This window comes from Scylla paramamosain, chromosome 3 (assembly GCF_035594125.1).
Source record: "Scylla paramamosain isolate STU-SP2022 chromosome 3, ASM3559412v1, whole genome shotgun sequence".
Taxonomy (NCBI): domain Eukaryota; kingdom Metazoa; phylum Arthropoda; class Malacostraca; order Decapoda; family Portunidae; genus Scylla; species Scylla paramamosain.
Genome location: NC_087153.1, coordinates 14,292,192 through 14,310,000, shown reverse-complemented (window position 1 = coordinate 14,310,000; position 17,809 = coordinate 14,292,192). Strand labels below are relative to the sequence as shown.

The following is a 17,809-nucleotide window of genomic DNA, read 5'->3' as shown; positions in this document are numbered from 1 at the left end:
GTGTGTGTGTGTTTGTGTGTGTGTGTGTGCGCGCGCCACTACCATAACTGCCACTACTGACCCTGACTTCCTACATCCTTTCCGCGCAGGGACCTGAGACACCAATACCTCGTCAAGATCGCAGAAAACGCCTTCATGGGACTCACCAGCCTAAAGATCCTGTAAGTGTTGTGTATGTGTGTGTGTGTGTGTGTGTGTGTGTATGTGTGTGTGTGTTGGTCTACAGCGCTAGTTTGTTATTACTGTTTATTTAAAGGCTTTCATGGTCGACCCTTGCCAGTGGAGGCGCAGGATTTCTCGAGTGACCCTGAATGTTGTGCCCTCAGAGTTCCTGAATGGACCATATTCAGAAACACTTCTGCGCCGCACCTCCACGACATTCAAAAAGCTCTAGTGGAAGTTACACTGTTTTTAAGGGTGTTTTTACGGTTTCAATGGCAGATTAATAATACTTTTCACATTATTAACAGAGGAAACACTCTTGAAAAGCAGACTAATCATCTCTATGGCCTTTGAAAAATAGTCGTGGTGAGCGCAGAGCGTTTCCAAAAACAGGCCATAGGTATACTAAAACCCCCCTCGCCAACACATCACGTTCAGTAAGCAGGACTGCATTGGGTTTTGCAGCATCGTTGATATTGGCAGCTTTAAGTTGGGTTACTATTATAACTTGGTTTCCCTCCTCCATCAGGCTCCTGTCTCACAACCGCCTGACCCACATCACTCACCCAGACACCTTTGCCGGCCTGCCCTCCCTTGAAACACTGTAAGTATTTAAGTGTCGTTATTACATATGTCACTGCACCTCTACCAGCCTCTTCCCTCCTTCTCCCACTCTCTCTGAACCTAGAAAATGAGAGAGAGAGAGAGAGAGAGAGAGAGAGAGAGAGAGAGAGAGAGAGAGAGAGAGAGAGAGAGAGAGAGAGAGAGAGAGAGAATATTCTCAGTTAAGCGCGCGCGCACACACACACACACACACACACACACACACACACACACACACACACACACACACACACACACACACACACACACACACACACACACACACACACACACACACACACACACACACACACACACACACACACACACACACACACACACACACACACACACACACACACACACACACACACGTGATGCATAAACGCATTACAAAATAGCACTACTCGTCTAAGGTTAAGAGTCACTGTTTCCGTTTCCCCCCAGGCTGCTGTCCCACAACCGCCTCAAGACGATCAGCTCCCCCAATACTTTCGTGGGCTCGCCTCGCCTTAGCACCCTGTAAGTGTACTCAATACACATTCCTTACTTCTCCACAAGCCTTACCTCCCCCACACCTGCTTGTATAGGTGTTTGGAATCATTTGTGACCTGCATCGCCTAACGGGCCAGCAGGGACTTGGGTTTTCTATATTTTTTTTCTTTTTTCCAGTTTTCCTCATGCGTGTATTTTTCTACACACCATTTTTTTTTTTTCTGCTGTCACAGTGAAAAAGAATTGTATAAACTATTTTTGTGTAAAAAAGAAAAAAAAGTGATATGTGGAGAGCGCCGACCTCATTTTACTGATGATGAAGCAGTCAGGTGCAGTGAAACCACCTCAGAGCTAAACCGCCGCACCCACTTGATTTGCCCCATCTGGTCCACACCCTATCCTTTCCCATGATCACTGTGTCTCCTCTCCCTGATTTGTCTTTTGTCATAGTGTGAGCTGTTAGGAACATTATGCATTACCACGTAGCTGTTACAGTTTTATGAGCGAGTATAGAAACGGATTCTTTTGACAACACAGTTCATATATAATGTAATAGTATGGATTATAAATATTATTCTCTGTTTCATCTACTATTTTTTTTCTTTGCACATGGCGTTCTATTTTCATATCCGCCAACTGGGAAACCACGGCTCTGAGAAAAAAAAAAAAAAAAAAAAAAACGTTTGCTTTATTCTGCTTAAAAACGCAGCCAAAAACGCCGTTCACGTTTCCTGCCAGACCCAGACGGCAGCTCCGTGCAGCCCCAGTCCCCGCGACCACGCCGCACTTTATTATTATTATTATTATTATTATATATATATATATATATATATATATATATATATATATATATATATATATATATATATATATATATATATATATATATATATATATATATATATATATATATATATATATATATATATATATATTTTTTTTTTTTTTTTTTTTTTTTTTTTTTTTTTTTTTTTTTTCCTCCTAAGAGTGTGCATTGTTTATATTCGGACTTTTTGTCACTTTGCAGTGATATGGAGACCTAAGAATAGTCTGGTTATTATTATATGACACTCGTTTTTTGTTTTTGTTTTTTTTATCGATCTTTCTTCTTTTTTCTTTTGTGCCTTGATATTTTTTTGTGGTGCGTGCATATGTCGGTCCAGCTTTCATGCCTTCACTGGACTCACTCAGACAGCCAGTGTGTGTCGTGAAAGACCTGTGTTCTCCCCCATCAGGGTTGTGGACGAGAACCCGCTGGAGTACGTGGACCAGATGCTGTTCGAGCCACTGTACAACCTCACCAAGCTGTGAGTGTCATTTCCATTGTAAGCTGGAATACATTATACACACAGATAGATACATACATACATATACACATACATATATACATTGCATACATATATACGTATTTATATGGATATATTAGTAGTAGTAGTAGTAGTAGTAGTAGTAGTAGTAGTAGTAATAGTGGTGGTGGTGGTGGTAGCAGTAATAATAGTAATAGTAGCAATATATTGACAAATATATACGAATTTTTAAAAAATACTGAAAATACTGAAGACTTTCAAAGCCAGATGAATATAAAAAAAAAAACTCGTATAAAGCAATAACTTTGGTACTTAAACTATCCATACATGCATGCATACATACATACACAAACACTCTTTACATGATCACAGACTCTCGATCATATTTCTCACCACAGCGCGAGGACATGCGCGTACATAATAATTACCTTCATCTCTTGAAATACGGAGCCGTGGCTGCGGCCTCCACGTGGCGCCAAGACGGAGTGTCGAGAAGTAAACGAAATGTGGAAAACATTATGGGTAGCGTGTCATTCTGCCATATTCTTTTATTCTAACTCATACCTCTTGTTATGCACGTGTTGTTGTAACAGTAAACGAACGTAAATGAACGATAAGAATTCACTACACTGCCACCACGCACCACTATTCGTTAGCCTTGTGTATATCAATAATAGAAATCTTTCTTATGTATTTTTCCCACGAAAATTCCATGCACTCTCGTTTTACTTAACACAACATAGCACTTCATAACCCTCCACTACAGTACAGCAAACACTTTCCTCCTCCCCCTGACATCTCTATACAGATCTTTCTCGTGGCTCTTACTCAACGCAGGTCAACCCCAGAGTTCCGCTTCTGCTGTCTGCCTCACCATGCCGAGGAGTGTCTGCCGCACACTGAAGAGTTCTCCTCCTGCGAGGACCTCATGTCCAACCTGGTGCTGCGTGTGTTCGTGTGGGTGGTGGGCTTCGTGGCGCTGGTCGGCAACACCTTCGTCATCGTGTGGCGACTCATGTACCCCAGCGGCAGCAAGAAAGTAGGTGGTACTTTTAATATAATTCTCTCTCTCTCTCTCTCTCTCTCTCTCTCTCTCTCTCTCTCTCTCTCTCTCTCTCTCTCTCTCTCTCTCTCTCTCTCTCTCTCTCTCTCTCTCTCTCTCTCTCTCTCTCTCTCTCTCTCTCTCTCTCTCTCTCTCTCTCTCTCTCTCTCTCTCTCTCTCTCTCTCTCTCGTCATTAGTGTATTAGAAATCATCACATATACAAATATGAACTTTTTCGAGTGTTCCCCATTCATTGATGAGTGGTGGACATGTATGTGCATTGCTGAGATTGAGTTGCAGCTGTCTGGTGGTAATTCCCTTCAATCGGTATTACCTTCATTTGTGCGTCAGTTCAGTAGTCGCTACTCCTTGACACAGAAAAATACACTAAAGGAAGCTAGGACTGAATATTGTCACTAATGGGGGAAAATACAGTGGTAAGCTTTTGGACCCCTTTAAAAAAACTGACATTACACAATCATAAATTAAATGAAAATAGGACAATAGATCATAAAAAAGCTGATTAGACAGGAAGAAACAAAGCTGGTAACAACTTCCCTCCTTCCCTCCCTTTCCTCTCCCCTCCCTTCCTCCTTCGCTCCCTTCCTTCTTCCATCTGCTCTCAGGCCCGTATTCAAGAGTGTTTCTCCTGCTAATAATATATAAATTTTTCTAACCTATCACTAGAATCGTAAAAAACACCCTTAAGAACCCGTGTCATTTCAACTAGAGCCCCTTGAAAGCAGTGGAGGTGCAGCGCAAAAGTGTTTCAGAATATGGATCTCAGTTCTATCTCATCTCTCATCTCCATTCTTTTCCACCATCTTCCGCTTCTTTCTCCCATTACTACACAAGAGCCTTTCAGTGCGGGTAATGGTGTCGCTGGTGATTACGGAGAGGCAGCAGCAGAGATGAAAGCTCCACAGGGGAACAGTTAGCACGCAGCGGGAGGCTGAAGATATTGCGGTAGCGGCTGAGAAGATAGGATGATTTATTTACTCGTAACTGAACAGCGCGACGACCTGATTTTTTTTGTTCCTGTGTGTGTGTGTGTGTGTGTGTGTGTGTGTGTGTGTGTGTGTGTGTGTGTGTGTGTGTGTGTGTGTGTGTGTGTGTGTGTGTGTGTGTGTGTGAGCGAATTTAAGGCAGAAGCGAGATAAAAATTAATGTTTTGTTGCTTCATTATAAAGTCAGTTCACGTGAAAACTTTTGCTCCCCGCTCACGCACAGACACACACACACACACACACACACACACACACACACACACACACACACACACACACACACACACACACACACACACACACAGACCACTGTAATGCCCTTATGGAGTGAAGGCAAAACAACGAATGGTGACCACAACAGCAGCGGCTTCCATCAAAATGAGTGTATTCATATGCAGATGATTGGTGGAAATTGGTGAGTATGTTTCGCACAAGGACAGCTACTCGTTGGTCTGACGGCTTTTTGCAGTTTCTCTTATGTTCCCATGTTTTTTTTAATGTTCGTTTGTGACTTCTGACCACGACTGCACATCCCAGCGTCCCCTTTTCAGCCATGAGTTCCGTGATTCCCCCCTCCCTTTTTCCCTCCTTCCCTCCCTCCCGGGTTCCGTAACTCTTCTTTTCCTCCGGATTCCGTAACTCTTCTTCCCTCCCTCCCTCCCTCCCTCCCTCCGGTCCATGTTTTGCTTCATCCTTTGATCTCTCCTTCCAGAATCACTCTATGCTCTTTGTTAACCTGGCGATCGGCGACCTGATGATGGGCGTGTACCTTTTGATAATCGCGGGCATCGACCTCAAGCACCGAGGTGTCTACCGTCTACACGAGAAGGAGTGGCGCAGCTCACCTCTCTGCCAGTTTGCCGGCTTCCTCAGCACCTTCTCCTCCGAAGCGTCTGTCTTCACTCTGACTGGTTAGTGTGTGACCAGATGGAAGAGTGTGTGTGTGTGTGTGTGTGTGTGTGTGTGTGTGTGTGTGTGTGACTGGTTAGTGTGTGACCAGGTGGAAGAGTGTGTGTGTGTGTGTGTGTTGAAGGACAGTGTTGTGGCTACTGCTAGAGGTGTGTGTGTGTGTGTTTGTATGTGTGTGTGTGTGTGTGTGTGTGTGTGTGTGTGTGTGTGTGTGTGTGTGTGTGTGTGTGTGTGTGTGTGTGTGTGTGTGTGTGTGTGTGTGTGTGTGTGTGTGTGTGTGTGTGTGTGTATAAGAAACAACGTGCAATACTATTCAGTACTTGTCGTATTCTGTCTGCATTTTTCCTGGTTTCTGAAATAAGAGGATGCTTAATTGTCTCACTTTATTGTCACTTTTTTTTTTATACTTTTCTTCTATTCTTATTCTTTCTTATTCTTTATTTATTTATTTATTTACTTATTCATGAATCTTTTACCTACACGTGCTTCCCTCTTTCTCTTGCGATTACCTCTCAGCCTCATTTCTTCATTACGTACATACATATAATCTCTCTAACATCCTCCCTTACACCACCCTAACTACACCTCTCTCTCCAACCTCCTCACCACCACCACCACCACCACCATCTGTCTTGCCCATCCACACACACACCTACGATTCTCCTCACCCTCTTTGTAGTACTATCTCTTTCCCTGCCTAACCACCTTCACCACATCTGCTGTTATCATCACAACCTAACACCCACAGGACACATGCTCTCCCCTGACTCTCCTTCTCCCCTCGCAGTGATCACGCTGGACCGCCTCACTATCCTCCTCTCGCCCTATGGTATAAGACGAGTCCACGAAGGATTGGCCAAGCGTGTGATGGTCGGCGTGTGGCTGGTGGCATTCCTCCTCGCCGCTGTGCCTCTCTTCGATGTGCCGTATTTCAAGGACTTCTACGGCCGCTCCGGTGTCTGCCTCGCCCTGCACATCACCAACGATAAGCCGAATGGATGGGAGTACTCCGTGTTCATTTTCATTGGTATGTTTCTCTCTCTCTCTCTCTCTCTCTCTCTCTCTCTCTCTCTCTCTCTCTCTCTCTCTCTCTCTCTCTCTCTCTCTCTCTCTCTCTCTCTCTCTCTCTCTCTCTCTCTCTCTCTCTCTCTCTCTCTCTCTCTCTCTCTCTCTCTCTCTCTCTCTCTCTCTCTCTCTCTCTCTCTCTCTCTCTCTCTCTCTCTCTCTCTCTCTCTCTCTCTCTCTCTCTCTCTCTCTCTCTCTCTCTCTCTCTCTCTCTCTCTCTCTCTCTCTCTCTCTCTCTCTCTCTCTCTCTCTCTCTCTCTCTCTCTCTCTCTCTCTCTCTCTCTCTCTCTCTCTCTCTCTCTCTCTCTCTCTCTCTCTCTCTCTCTCTCTCTCTCTCTCTCTCTCTCTCTCTCTCTCTCTCTCTCTCTCTCTCTCTCTCTCTCTCTCTCTCTCTCTCTCTCTCTCTCTCTCTCTCTCTCTCTCTCTCTCTCTCTCTCTCTCTCTCTCTCTCTCTCTCTCTCTCTCTCTCTCTCTCTCTCTCTCTCTCTCTCTCTAACCCTTACGCCTAAGGTTCTTGTGCTGCTGGTTCCACTGTCAATAATATGTCGTATGCTAACACGTAATGGCCAGTGGTACAAAGCCCTTTCCCTTCCCTTGGTGTTTCCCTCCCCACACTCCACAGTCGTCCTTTCCCTTCCATTCCACACTCCACAGCCACCCTTTCCCTTCCCTCTCACATTCCACCGCAGCCCTTTCCCTTCTCTCATACACTTTACAGCCGTCCTTTTCCTTTCCCTTCCCTCGGTGCTTCCATTCCACACTCCACAGCCGTCCTCCTTCTACTCCACAGTGCTCAACCTCCTGTCCTTCATGATCATCGCCATCAGCTACGTCAGGATCTACGTGGGCGCGAGGGACACGCCGCTGATGGAGTGTGGCAGAAACAAGCACGGCAAGGATAGGGAGATGGGCCTCAGAGTGACTTACATCGTGGGCACGGACGCCGCCTGCTGGCTGCCCATCATCCTCCTTGGCATCTTCTCTCTCAGCGGGATAAAGATACCGAGGAAGGTGAGGTTTTGCTGCCTTATTTGTTTCTCTCGTTGTTGTGGTTGTTGTGGTTGTTGTTGTGGTAGTGTTGTTGGTAATGTAGGTGTTAGTAGTAGTGCTCATTTTTTTTTTAGCTGTAGCATCAGAAGTAACAGTAATAACAGTAGTAGTAGTAGTAGTAGTAGTAGTAGTAGTAGTAGTAGTAGTAGTAATAGTAATAGTAGTGTTGGTGACGGTGATAATGGTTGTTGTAGTAGTTGTGGTAGTAAAAGTAGTAGTTGTTGTTGTTGTTGATGCTGCTGTTGATGTTGTTGGCGATGTTGATGGTGCTGATGGTGGTGGTAGTGGTGAAGATAACAAAAAAGTTGCAACAACAGGAGACGAAACAACAGCAGAAACATCAACAATTTCTACCACCACCACCGTTATGGTCTTCTCTTCCCGCCCTTCAGGTGTTTGCTTGGGTGGCGGTGTTCGTGTTGCCCTTCAACGCTGCCCTCAACCCGCTCCTCTACACCTTCTTCACCGACCCCGTCAGGAAGCGACTCAAGATCATGCGGGAGAGTATCAGCTCTTGGCGCACTCGCTCCACTCGCTCTTCCGTCGTATCAGGTCAGTACAGCCTCACTCACGCCCACAGAGGACCCCAGCAGACCCCATACATATATTTATACATCCCTTCATGCACTTGGCTCCACCATATCCTCTCCCGTTCATTTTATTGTAGTTTTTTACACTCGTATGGTCTTCTTTCTTTTGTCCTCCATCCCATACTTGCGGTCGTATTCAGAAACACTTCTACGCCGCACCTCCACTACATTCAAAAAGCTTTAGTTGAAGTTACGCAGGATTTTTAGCGTGTATTTACGGTTCTAGTGACAAATTAACAAGATTTCTATATTACTAACAGGAGGAACACTCTTGAAAATCCGGTTAACCATCTTTGTGGACTTGGTTAGGTTAGGTTAGGTTAAGTGAAAATAGTCGTAGTGAGAGTGCTAAGCCTTTTGGTGTCGTCGAGGAAAGCTTTGATTCCCAGGATGGTGCTGGAGGTGAGAGGACAGTGCTTTGCTGGTACCATCATTCTGTCTTCGGTTCAGTCAATTTTACATATTCATCTTTCATACTAACTAGGGCAGGTATTTTGAAACGCTTTGCTCTCTCCACAACTATTTCAAAAGGCTATAGATATTATTAGCATGGTTTTCAAGAGTGTTTTTTCCCTGCTCATAATATAGAAATCATGTTAATCTGTCACTGGATCCGTAAAAATACCCTCAAAACCCATTTCACCTCAACTAGAACCTTTTGAATGTAGTGGAGGTGAGGACAGGCACATGTATAGACATGTGGTCTATACATCTGCCCCTCAGTGATGCAAGTGGCGCGGACGTTTCCACATTCGACCTTTTTGTCAGTAATCATTATTGAGTTTCAACAGTTCATCAGCCGGGAGTGGACTGCATGGTGGGAGTTGATTAATGGAGGGACTCGTGGTGACTTGCTAGCCAGTAAGGACTAATACATTTGGATTCGCATAGATTGGATTTTTTTTTCAGTTGAGTTTCAGTCACGCACTCGAACTTCCTTCCATCAACTCGAGGAAGAGTGGGTGCGGGCGGTGCTCGCCACACCACGCATTCGGACCCGGGTAGTGGAACGTAATCTTCAGCCATTAATGTAAAGATTCTAGTTTTCATCCATACAAACTCTCTGGATGCGATTTTTTTTTCCAGAAAGTAATTCCCGTTCACTGCTCAGATAACAAGATCTTTTCCACACACACACACACACACACACACACACACACACACACACACACACACACACACACACACACACACACACACACACACACACACACACACACACACACACACACACACACACACACACACACACACACACACACACACACACACACACACACACACACACACACGTTTCTGGTTTGCTTGTCTCACCAAGGAGTCACGCACAACACTCAACACTCCTGTACGATGTGATGTGTATCATTCCTCCGGTACTGCGTCATGTGTGCCTTTATAATTACATTTTTTTTTTTTTACCTAATGTAATCTAAGGTAAGCACTCTAACCCAGCACTGCATAACCTACAATTTCTTAAGAGCAATGTACAATTTCCTAACCGCCATGTGTATATTCTAAGAGCCACGACCACTCTACTGTAACTGCCATGTAGTCTCCCAAATACCTGTCAGATCTCTTAACTGCCGCGTACACCCAATCACCCAGAAGCTTGATTAACTCATCCATTGCCAATAAGTTGAACGTTTTTTTTTTTTCCAGACTTATTTTTTATCATTAGGTCGAACTAAATAAGCTAAGATGTATCTTTTGTCATCATGTCCCATAAATCAGTTCACCACTGCACAAGAGCGATGCCACATCTGCCCTGAAGGTTATTTATTGATGCATAATATTCGTAAATTCATTCATGAATATCATGAAATATTCGCATTGATATTTACGATATTTTCTGTACTCAATTTCATAATCTCAGAAATTAGAAATACTGGTATTCAAAATGAGATACGGACCCAGTAATGAATGGGTCTCTGGGTGGGAAGAGAGTGACGTGCATAAATAGCTCAGCAGGAATCAACATATCTTGTATTCGGTCAATTAGTAATAGGCTTAATGTTGTTCAAAGAGAATCGGGCAGGCCATAAGACTTTCCAATAAAATCAAAATATCTAAACAAACAGAAATGTATCGATAAAAAAAATACAGAGAGGATGATGAAAAAAAAAAAAAAACAGAGATGATGCTTGGCTGTGAGGCGTGGCGAGCAGACGGACACCGGCGAGGATTTGATTCCGAGGGAGAATGTGAAAGTGTAGTGTGTAGGAAGAATAAAAGAATTCAGAAAGTAAACAAGTAAGGAGCTATTGATAGCATTTGGAGGAAGGCAACTCCTTTTCTGGGAACACCTGGTGAGAAGAGAAAAGATGGAGCTTTTGTATTTTATAAGATAGAGACAAGAAGAGCGGGGCGTCGAGAAGCAAAGAGGAAAGCAACGTAGAGTGGCAGAATTAACATGTACACGAATGCACCTCGGGTTTTGGAGGGAATGAGACTCATTACTGGTATGTTTGTTGTTTACAGGCAAGCGTATCTCCAAAGGCCGGGAATGTATGTAGTGGCGATGTTTCTCCTCAGGTTTGTCCGGTGAATTTGGTTGCTGAAAGTTGTAAACCTCTAACGCTGCTACTTTTTTTTTTGTTGTCATATATGCTTCTGAATTACCTACTAACTCCTCACTACCAGGTTTCCACCATAACACACACACACACACACACACACACACACACACACACACACACACACACACACACACACACACACACACACACACACACACACACACACACACACACACACACACACACACACACACACACACACACACACACACACACACACACACACACACACACACACACCCCATATGCGATGATTCTGAGTGCCTTGAAATATTTGTTTTACCTAAGAAATATACAAAGACTGGCATTGCCTCTCGATTGACCAAAGAATATGAGTCTCACCCAAACATCTCAGCCGCATTACAGGGAAAATACGAGTATGTCGCTTTTTTTTTTTTTTTTTTTTTTTTTTTTTTTTTTTTTAGGTCATCGCTTTACTTTTCGCTTTCTGTTAGAATAATTCAGGGGTGTCAAACTCATTTATCCCAAGGGGCCAGATTTCACCTTCACATTCAATGTGCGGGCCAGATAATCACGTATGACCATAATAATATTAATATTAATAATAATAATAATAATAATAATAATAATAATAATAATAACAATAATAATAATAATAATAATAATAATAATAATAATAATAATAATAGGTAATATTATAATAATAATAATAATAATAATAATAATAATAATAATATATTCTACCTTCACTCGCGTTTGCACACACGTAACCAAAAGATAAACCAGTAAAGAAAAGGAAGCATCATTTACCTTAATTCCTGGTCGTGCTGCTCCCAGAAACTTGGCACCTCTTGGTCTGTACAAGTTCGTCTATGTTTGGCGCCAGAGACTGAGCAATGGCTACTTTCAGTGTTGAGTTGAGGTGTTCATTAGTGAGCCGAGACCTGAGTCCAGACTTGTTCAAGTTCATCAGTGAGAAGAGTTGCTCACAGACATAGGTACTGCCGAACATTGACATAATCTTTGATGCCAAACATTTGATTCGAGGATATCTTGGCCCAACATATTGATAGAATGTACCAATATCAACACTTGAGAACTTTTCCTTCAACGCAGAATCGCACTGAAGATCAATTAGTTCTAACTGAATATCCTCTGGTGTCTCATCAGGATTTGCAGCGAAAGGATTTCGAAAGATCGAGAAATCACTCTCAAGGTTCTTTAAGTCTGCAAATCTTTCTCCAAATTCGTTCAGTAACTTGGAAATCATGTTGCAGTACTTTTCTCTGCTGATAATTCCACGAAACTCAGGTGTGCTTTGCAATGATTTCAGTGTAGGAAAGTGTGCAGCATTATTCGCTGCTAGTTGACGTTCAAAAAGTTTGAGCTTCACCTCAAAAGCACGAATGGACTCATGCATGTCTGTCACCAATTTATTGCGACCTTGCAGTCTTGTATTGAGCAAATTCAAGTGTTCTGTCATATCTACCATGAAGGCTAAATCTTGAAGCCAATCATAGTCTTTCAGTTCCTGGACATTTCTTCCTTTGTTATGCATGAAACTTTGTATTTCACTTCTTAATTCATAAAAGCGCTTCAGCACAATTCCCCGGCTTAACCAACGAACATCAGTGTGATAAGGCAGACCGTGAGAGTGAGTTTCCTCCAATAGGCAGTTGAACTGTCTGTGGTTCAGACCTCGCGCTCGTATAAAGTTTACTGCCTTGACAACAACATCCATAACGTGATCCATCTTTAATATTTTACTGCAAAGCACTTCCCTGTGAATTATGCAATGAACACTGTGAATTTGATGGTCTGAATTCAGGGTGAGTAGTTTTTCCTTTAACTTTGCTGTCACGCCAGCCTTTCTACCAACCATTTGAGATGCTCCATCTGTTGTCAGACTCACAGTTTTCTTCCAGTCAACACCTATCCTATCAAGTGCACCAGTCAAACTCACAAATATATCATCCCATGTTGTTGTTCCTTTCATTGGTACTAATTCCACAAATTCTTCAGTTACCTGCATATTTTCATCAACATCACGTATGAACACTGCTAGTTGAGCTATGTCAGTAATGTCTGTACTTTCATCGATTGCTACAGAAAATGCTACAAATTTAGCAACTTTTTCTTTGAGCTGACTATTAAGATTTTCTGACAGTTCATTTACTCTTTCTGCAACTGTATTTCTTGAAAGGCTTATGTTTGCAAATGATCTACGTTTTTCAGGGCAAATATCTTCTACGGCCATCATCATGCATTTATTTATAAAGTCCCCTTCTGAAAATGGTTTCGATGACACAGCTATTTCCCGTGCAATCCTATAACTTGCCCGTACTGCAGTGTCACTGGCTTCATGAACACGCTGATACACTGACTGCTGCCTTTTGAGAGACTGTTCTAGCGTCTTTACTTTTTCTTCACGAAGTTTTCCACTATACACATCATACTTTGAAGCATGAGTGCTTGTGTAATGTCGCCGAATGTTATATTCTTTTGACACCGCTATAATTTGGTTGCAAATCAAACAAGTTGGTTTTCCATTCACTTCAGCAAAAAAGTAAGATATTTTCCACTTTTCCTGCATCACACGATGTTCTTCAGTAACTGTTCGCTTCTTGGAAATCATGATGAGATGATATGCAGTAAGAGTCACACCAAAATCTGACGCTGTGACGCTCTCGAAGGACAAAGCAGGACTGAAGTCAAAGGCCGATTCTCGGTGAGACGGAGGAATGACGAGTTATGGTCACGTCTAATACATGTATATTACGGAGCAGGGCCCGTACGACTACGTGTATTCTCGTCACCTATAGTCACTGGCTTTGGAACGCAGTCGACGAGACGAAATGGTCACATGATTTACGTAAAAATATATGAGAATAATTCATTCACTACAAAACACGATAGAAAACTTGAAGCAGATGGTAAAGTTCCTGCTGGTGACATTGTGTTTGCAATCACTTACTTTAATTAAGAAAAATACTTTTAACAATAACACACACACACACACAGAGAGAGAGAGAGAGAGAGAGAGAGAGAGAGAGAGAGAGAGAGAGAGAATGTTGGCGGGTGGCGGCGAGCCGGACACACACACACACACACACACACACACACACACACACACACACACACACACACACACACACACACACACACACACTTGACGAGGTTGGGAGTTACTATACCACAGAGGAACATCACCGCCCAAAAAATATAATAGTATCTTTATATCTTTATATAATGACTTTAAAATGCAAAGGGCTGGCTGGCTTAATCATTCCTGTAAAAAGACCAACTGTAAGACTGAAATATGAGACGTGCCGCGGGCCGCACATAGTAGTGTGGCGGGCCGCATGCGGCCCGCGGGCCGCGTGTTTGACACCCCTGTGTTAGATGGACTTGTTCTGTAGAACCATCTCAGATGTCTCTCTCTCTCTCTTTCTCTCTCTCTCTCTCTCTCTCTCTCTCTCTCTCTCTCTCTCTCTCTCTCTCTCTCTCTCTCTCTCTCTCTCTCTCTCTCTCTCTCAGGGAAAATATGTCGCTTTAAGTTTTTTTTTTTTTTTTTTAGGTCATCGCTTTACTTTTCGCTTTCTGTTAGATGGACTTGTTCTGTAGAACCATCTCAGATGTGTGACTCTCTCTCTCTCTCTCTCTCTCTCTCTCTCTCTCTCTCTCTCTCTCTCTCTCTCTCTCTCTCTCTCTCTCTCTCTCTCTCTCTCTCTCTCTCTCTCTCTCTCTCTCTCTCTCTCTCTCTCTCTCTCTCTCTCTCTCTCTCTCTCTCTCTCTCTCTCTCTCTCTCTCTCTCTCTCTCTCTCTCTCTCTCTCTCTCTCTCTCTCATAACCTCACTACCTGCCTCCTACAGGTGTGCGCATGACGTCCACGTACCGGGGACGGGTGACCACAGAAGTGACGGACATCCCGGTGCCGGTGAGTGATGGCAAGGTGCACACGAAGGCCGCCATCTGTGTGTACACCCCCACCGCCACCGCCGCCACGCAGGTCACGCACTTCATCCACGACCCGCCGGACCACGAAGCGAAGAAAGTGGACGACCGCCCCAACCAAAACGGCAACGACGCCAAACAGATCCTCGACTGCACTGACCCAGGGTCCGACGCGGAAAGGGAGGCCATCATCCCCCTGGAAACACTAACGGCTGACCGGCCCGCGGCACTGAGGACGTCAGGCCGCTACGGGAGGAAGAAGAACACAGCTGACCAACGATATGATTGAAGATGCTGAGAGAGAGAGAGAGAGAGAGAGAGAGAGAGAGAGAGAGAGAGAGAGAGAGAGAGACGCTTGTTTTTTTTTATATTATCATCATTAGGGAAGTACAGGTATCATAATAGAAAACAGACCACGAGACTTCCTCTCACGCCTCCCATTGCATCGCCTTCAGAGGGAACGTGAGTCTTAGAGACTGGTGTGGCTCTCCCAGCGGCATTTTTCTGAAGTCTATGCGAGTATACGCCTTTGATGACGGCCGGCTGTAGCTTCAAAACTAGCCACAGAATATTTTCGGAAATACTCTTATTGTGATTCCCACACAAAGATACCAATTTAATAACACTAAATCCAACTCAACCTTAACCTAACCTAGCCTAAGCCAGTCTAGCATGTTCACCTACTTTACGTGTGGCACCTACTCTTTCAGACTTCGAAAATATGCCTCCAGGCGATTCACTTCATGTCATCCAAGCCTCACTTATCAACGCCGTCACTCCCTCCGCCAGCCGAGGTCACCGTTTTCTTTTGCCGCTTTGGTTAGGGTCACACTATTTATATTTCGGTCTGTATCTCCTTAATTTTAGTGATTAGCTTCTATGTAAGATTTGTTCACGTCTGTCTTTCTTGTCAGAACTTGGAGGCTGTGTGTGTGCGTGTGTGTGTGTGTGTGTGCTAAACCAAACGTTCCATTATATTTAGCTAAGTTTTCAGTCCATGTCTGTTCTTTGTTTTTAAGTAGACACCATTTTTATCTTCGGACCATTCCAAGTACTGACGTTTAGGAAGCCATTCGTATTTGTGTGCATCATTGTGATCTTTGATTATTTGTTACTCTGTGTTCTTATGTAGTATTTTTGCTGATTTTATTCACTTACTCTTCCAATGTCCGTACACCAAGGAAGTATGTATGTTAGTTTTTTTTTTTTTTTTTTTTTTTACTGTTTATTTTATACCTCAAGGTTAGATCTAACATTCATCTTGTTTCAATTAAGAGAAGTCAGACAACTCCAGCTTCTTCATCTGCTGTTATGACCGGCACTTTTATAGCAAATTTATACTTTTTTTTTTTTACATGTTTTGCTCCTTTTCAGTTGAGGTGATCACACACACACACACACACACACACACACACACACACACACACACACACACACACACACACACACACACACACACACACACACACACACACACACACACACACACACACACACACACACACACACACACACACACACACACAACGTCTATATTTCCAGCACGTCAGTTTCCTTGTCTAGTTGTAACTGTTTGTATGAATAATCTTACTTGTCACGGATTTCACAACATCCTTATTTGTTGTTGAAGTGAACGGCTTTCATTATCTCACGTAGCATTTCTTTCTCCACACGCTGTTTTCGTTTACTTTGGTGACGGTTTGGTAGGTATCTCCTTAGAGCGTTGAAAATATGTCCTTATGTAGTTGTATTTACCTACCTAATGTGCCTCATTTATTCTGCTTACGCTTCTCATTCATACTTGCGTTTCACTAGTCAGATATTCCCGTCCAAGAGTCATTAAGTCACGTCTGTTTCATCAATCGTTGGGGGTCACCGGCGAAGACAAGTGAATCAAGTGACTCTGGATAGCACTTCGCGCTCTCTTCTCATCGTGTTTCCTTTGAGTGACTGAGTTCATCACGAGTACAAAGTCTTTAATCTCTTGCACGATGATTCCACGTGGTTTCCTGCTTCCTGGTCTTCCTTACAACTGGTCCTCTTACATTAAAGAAAAGTACTCGGGTCGGTTTCCCAATTCGGTGCTTCAAGTTGTACATGTTCCTGTGTCGTCCATGTGCTAGTGGACAGAGGTATGTGGTTGTACAAGGCTATGACGTCCACTTTTTCGCCCCGTCCATCCTCAAGTTCCATTAATGTTATCTCTGCCTTTGTGCCGCCATCGTGCGTCGGTTTTATTTATTTTTTTTTCTCTCTATCTAGTTGTGCTTCTTGTATCCTGTTTCATGCATTACTGGTGTGCGCTACATACATACATACATACATTCACACATGACTTTAGCATCTTTCTACTTTATAGTTACGTATATCTGGTATCTTTCAGGTTCTTGGTTAATGTTATAATTACATGGTATGAATTTGACATTGTAGATTTAAATTTCTGCCTTCTTCCCATTTTCTACAGCGTAAAGTATTCTTTACCTCCACCTGCCTTTATCCTTTCCTTCTTTTCTCTTTATTTTTTTTTTCTTCTTTTTTAGCCATTTCCAGACCTGAACTTTAACTAAACACTTTCTTTTCTCGGTTTCCCTTCTCGTCTATTCTTCTCTTACTTCATAGCGTCAGCCCTTACCTCAAGAAGTTTTTCGTTACCATTTAAGGTCACCCCTTCCTAATCAACTCAAATCTCTCTCAGCCACGCAGCGCTCTGTACTAAGAGTGCACACGTAGGTGACAAATTGGGGCCACTTTACCCGTTCTTCAGCCATCCTTCCTGGTCGTGATGCCAGAAGGTTTGGTTATTCATTCCTAAAACTAACAAAATAAGCGATTTAGGTAAAAACTTAAGGTACTTTGATTTTTCCCCTTTTTATTGTGGGGATTATTCCATTCCCGCGTATTCACTTTATTTTACAAGTCTCTCTTATTTTCACATATAGTGCAAAATATTAATGATTTTGTGTGTGTGTGTGTGTGTGTGTGTGTGTGTGTGTGTGTGTGTGTGTGTGTGTGTGTGTGTGTGTGTGTGTGTGTGTGTGTGTGTGTGTGTGTGTGTGTGTGTGTGTGTGTGTGTGTGTGTGTGTTGCG

General features: G+C 43.2%; 1 protein-coding gene across 1 annotated transcript in view; it reads left to right on the top strand.

Moving 5' to 3' along the window:
• Positions 1-16,250, top strand: part of LOC135091070 (G-protein coupled receptor GRL101-like) — a 17,491-nt gene extending 1,241 nt beyond the window's left edge. The window contains exons 3-12 of the mRNA XM_063988432.1: positions 90-161; positions 692-766; positions 1,213-1,287; positions 2,496-2,567; positions 3,405-3,606; positions 5,330-5,528; positions 6,314-6,553; positions 7,382-7,602; positions 8,034-8,193; positions 14,641-16,250. Coding sequence (XP_063844502.1) covers positions 90-161; positions 692-766; positions 1,213-1,287; positions 2,496-2,567; positions 3,405-3,606; positions 5,330-5,528; positions 6,314-6,553; positions 7,382-7,602; positions 8,034-8,193; positions 14,641-15,011 — 1,687 coding nt within the window. The 3' untranslated portion in view covers positions 15,012-16,250. The remainder of the gene's footprint in view (positions 1-89; positions 162-691; positions 767-1,212; positions 1,288-2,495; positions 2,568-3,404; positions 3,607-5,329; positions 5,529-6,313; positions 6,554-7,381; positions 7,603-8,033; positions 8,194-14,640) is intronic.
• Positions 16,251-17,809: the final 1,559 nt, after the last annotated feature.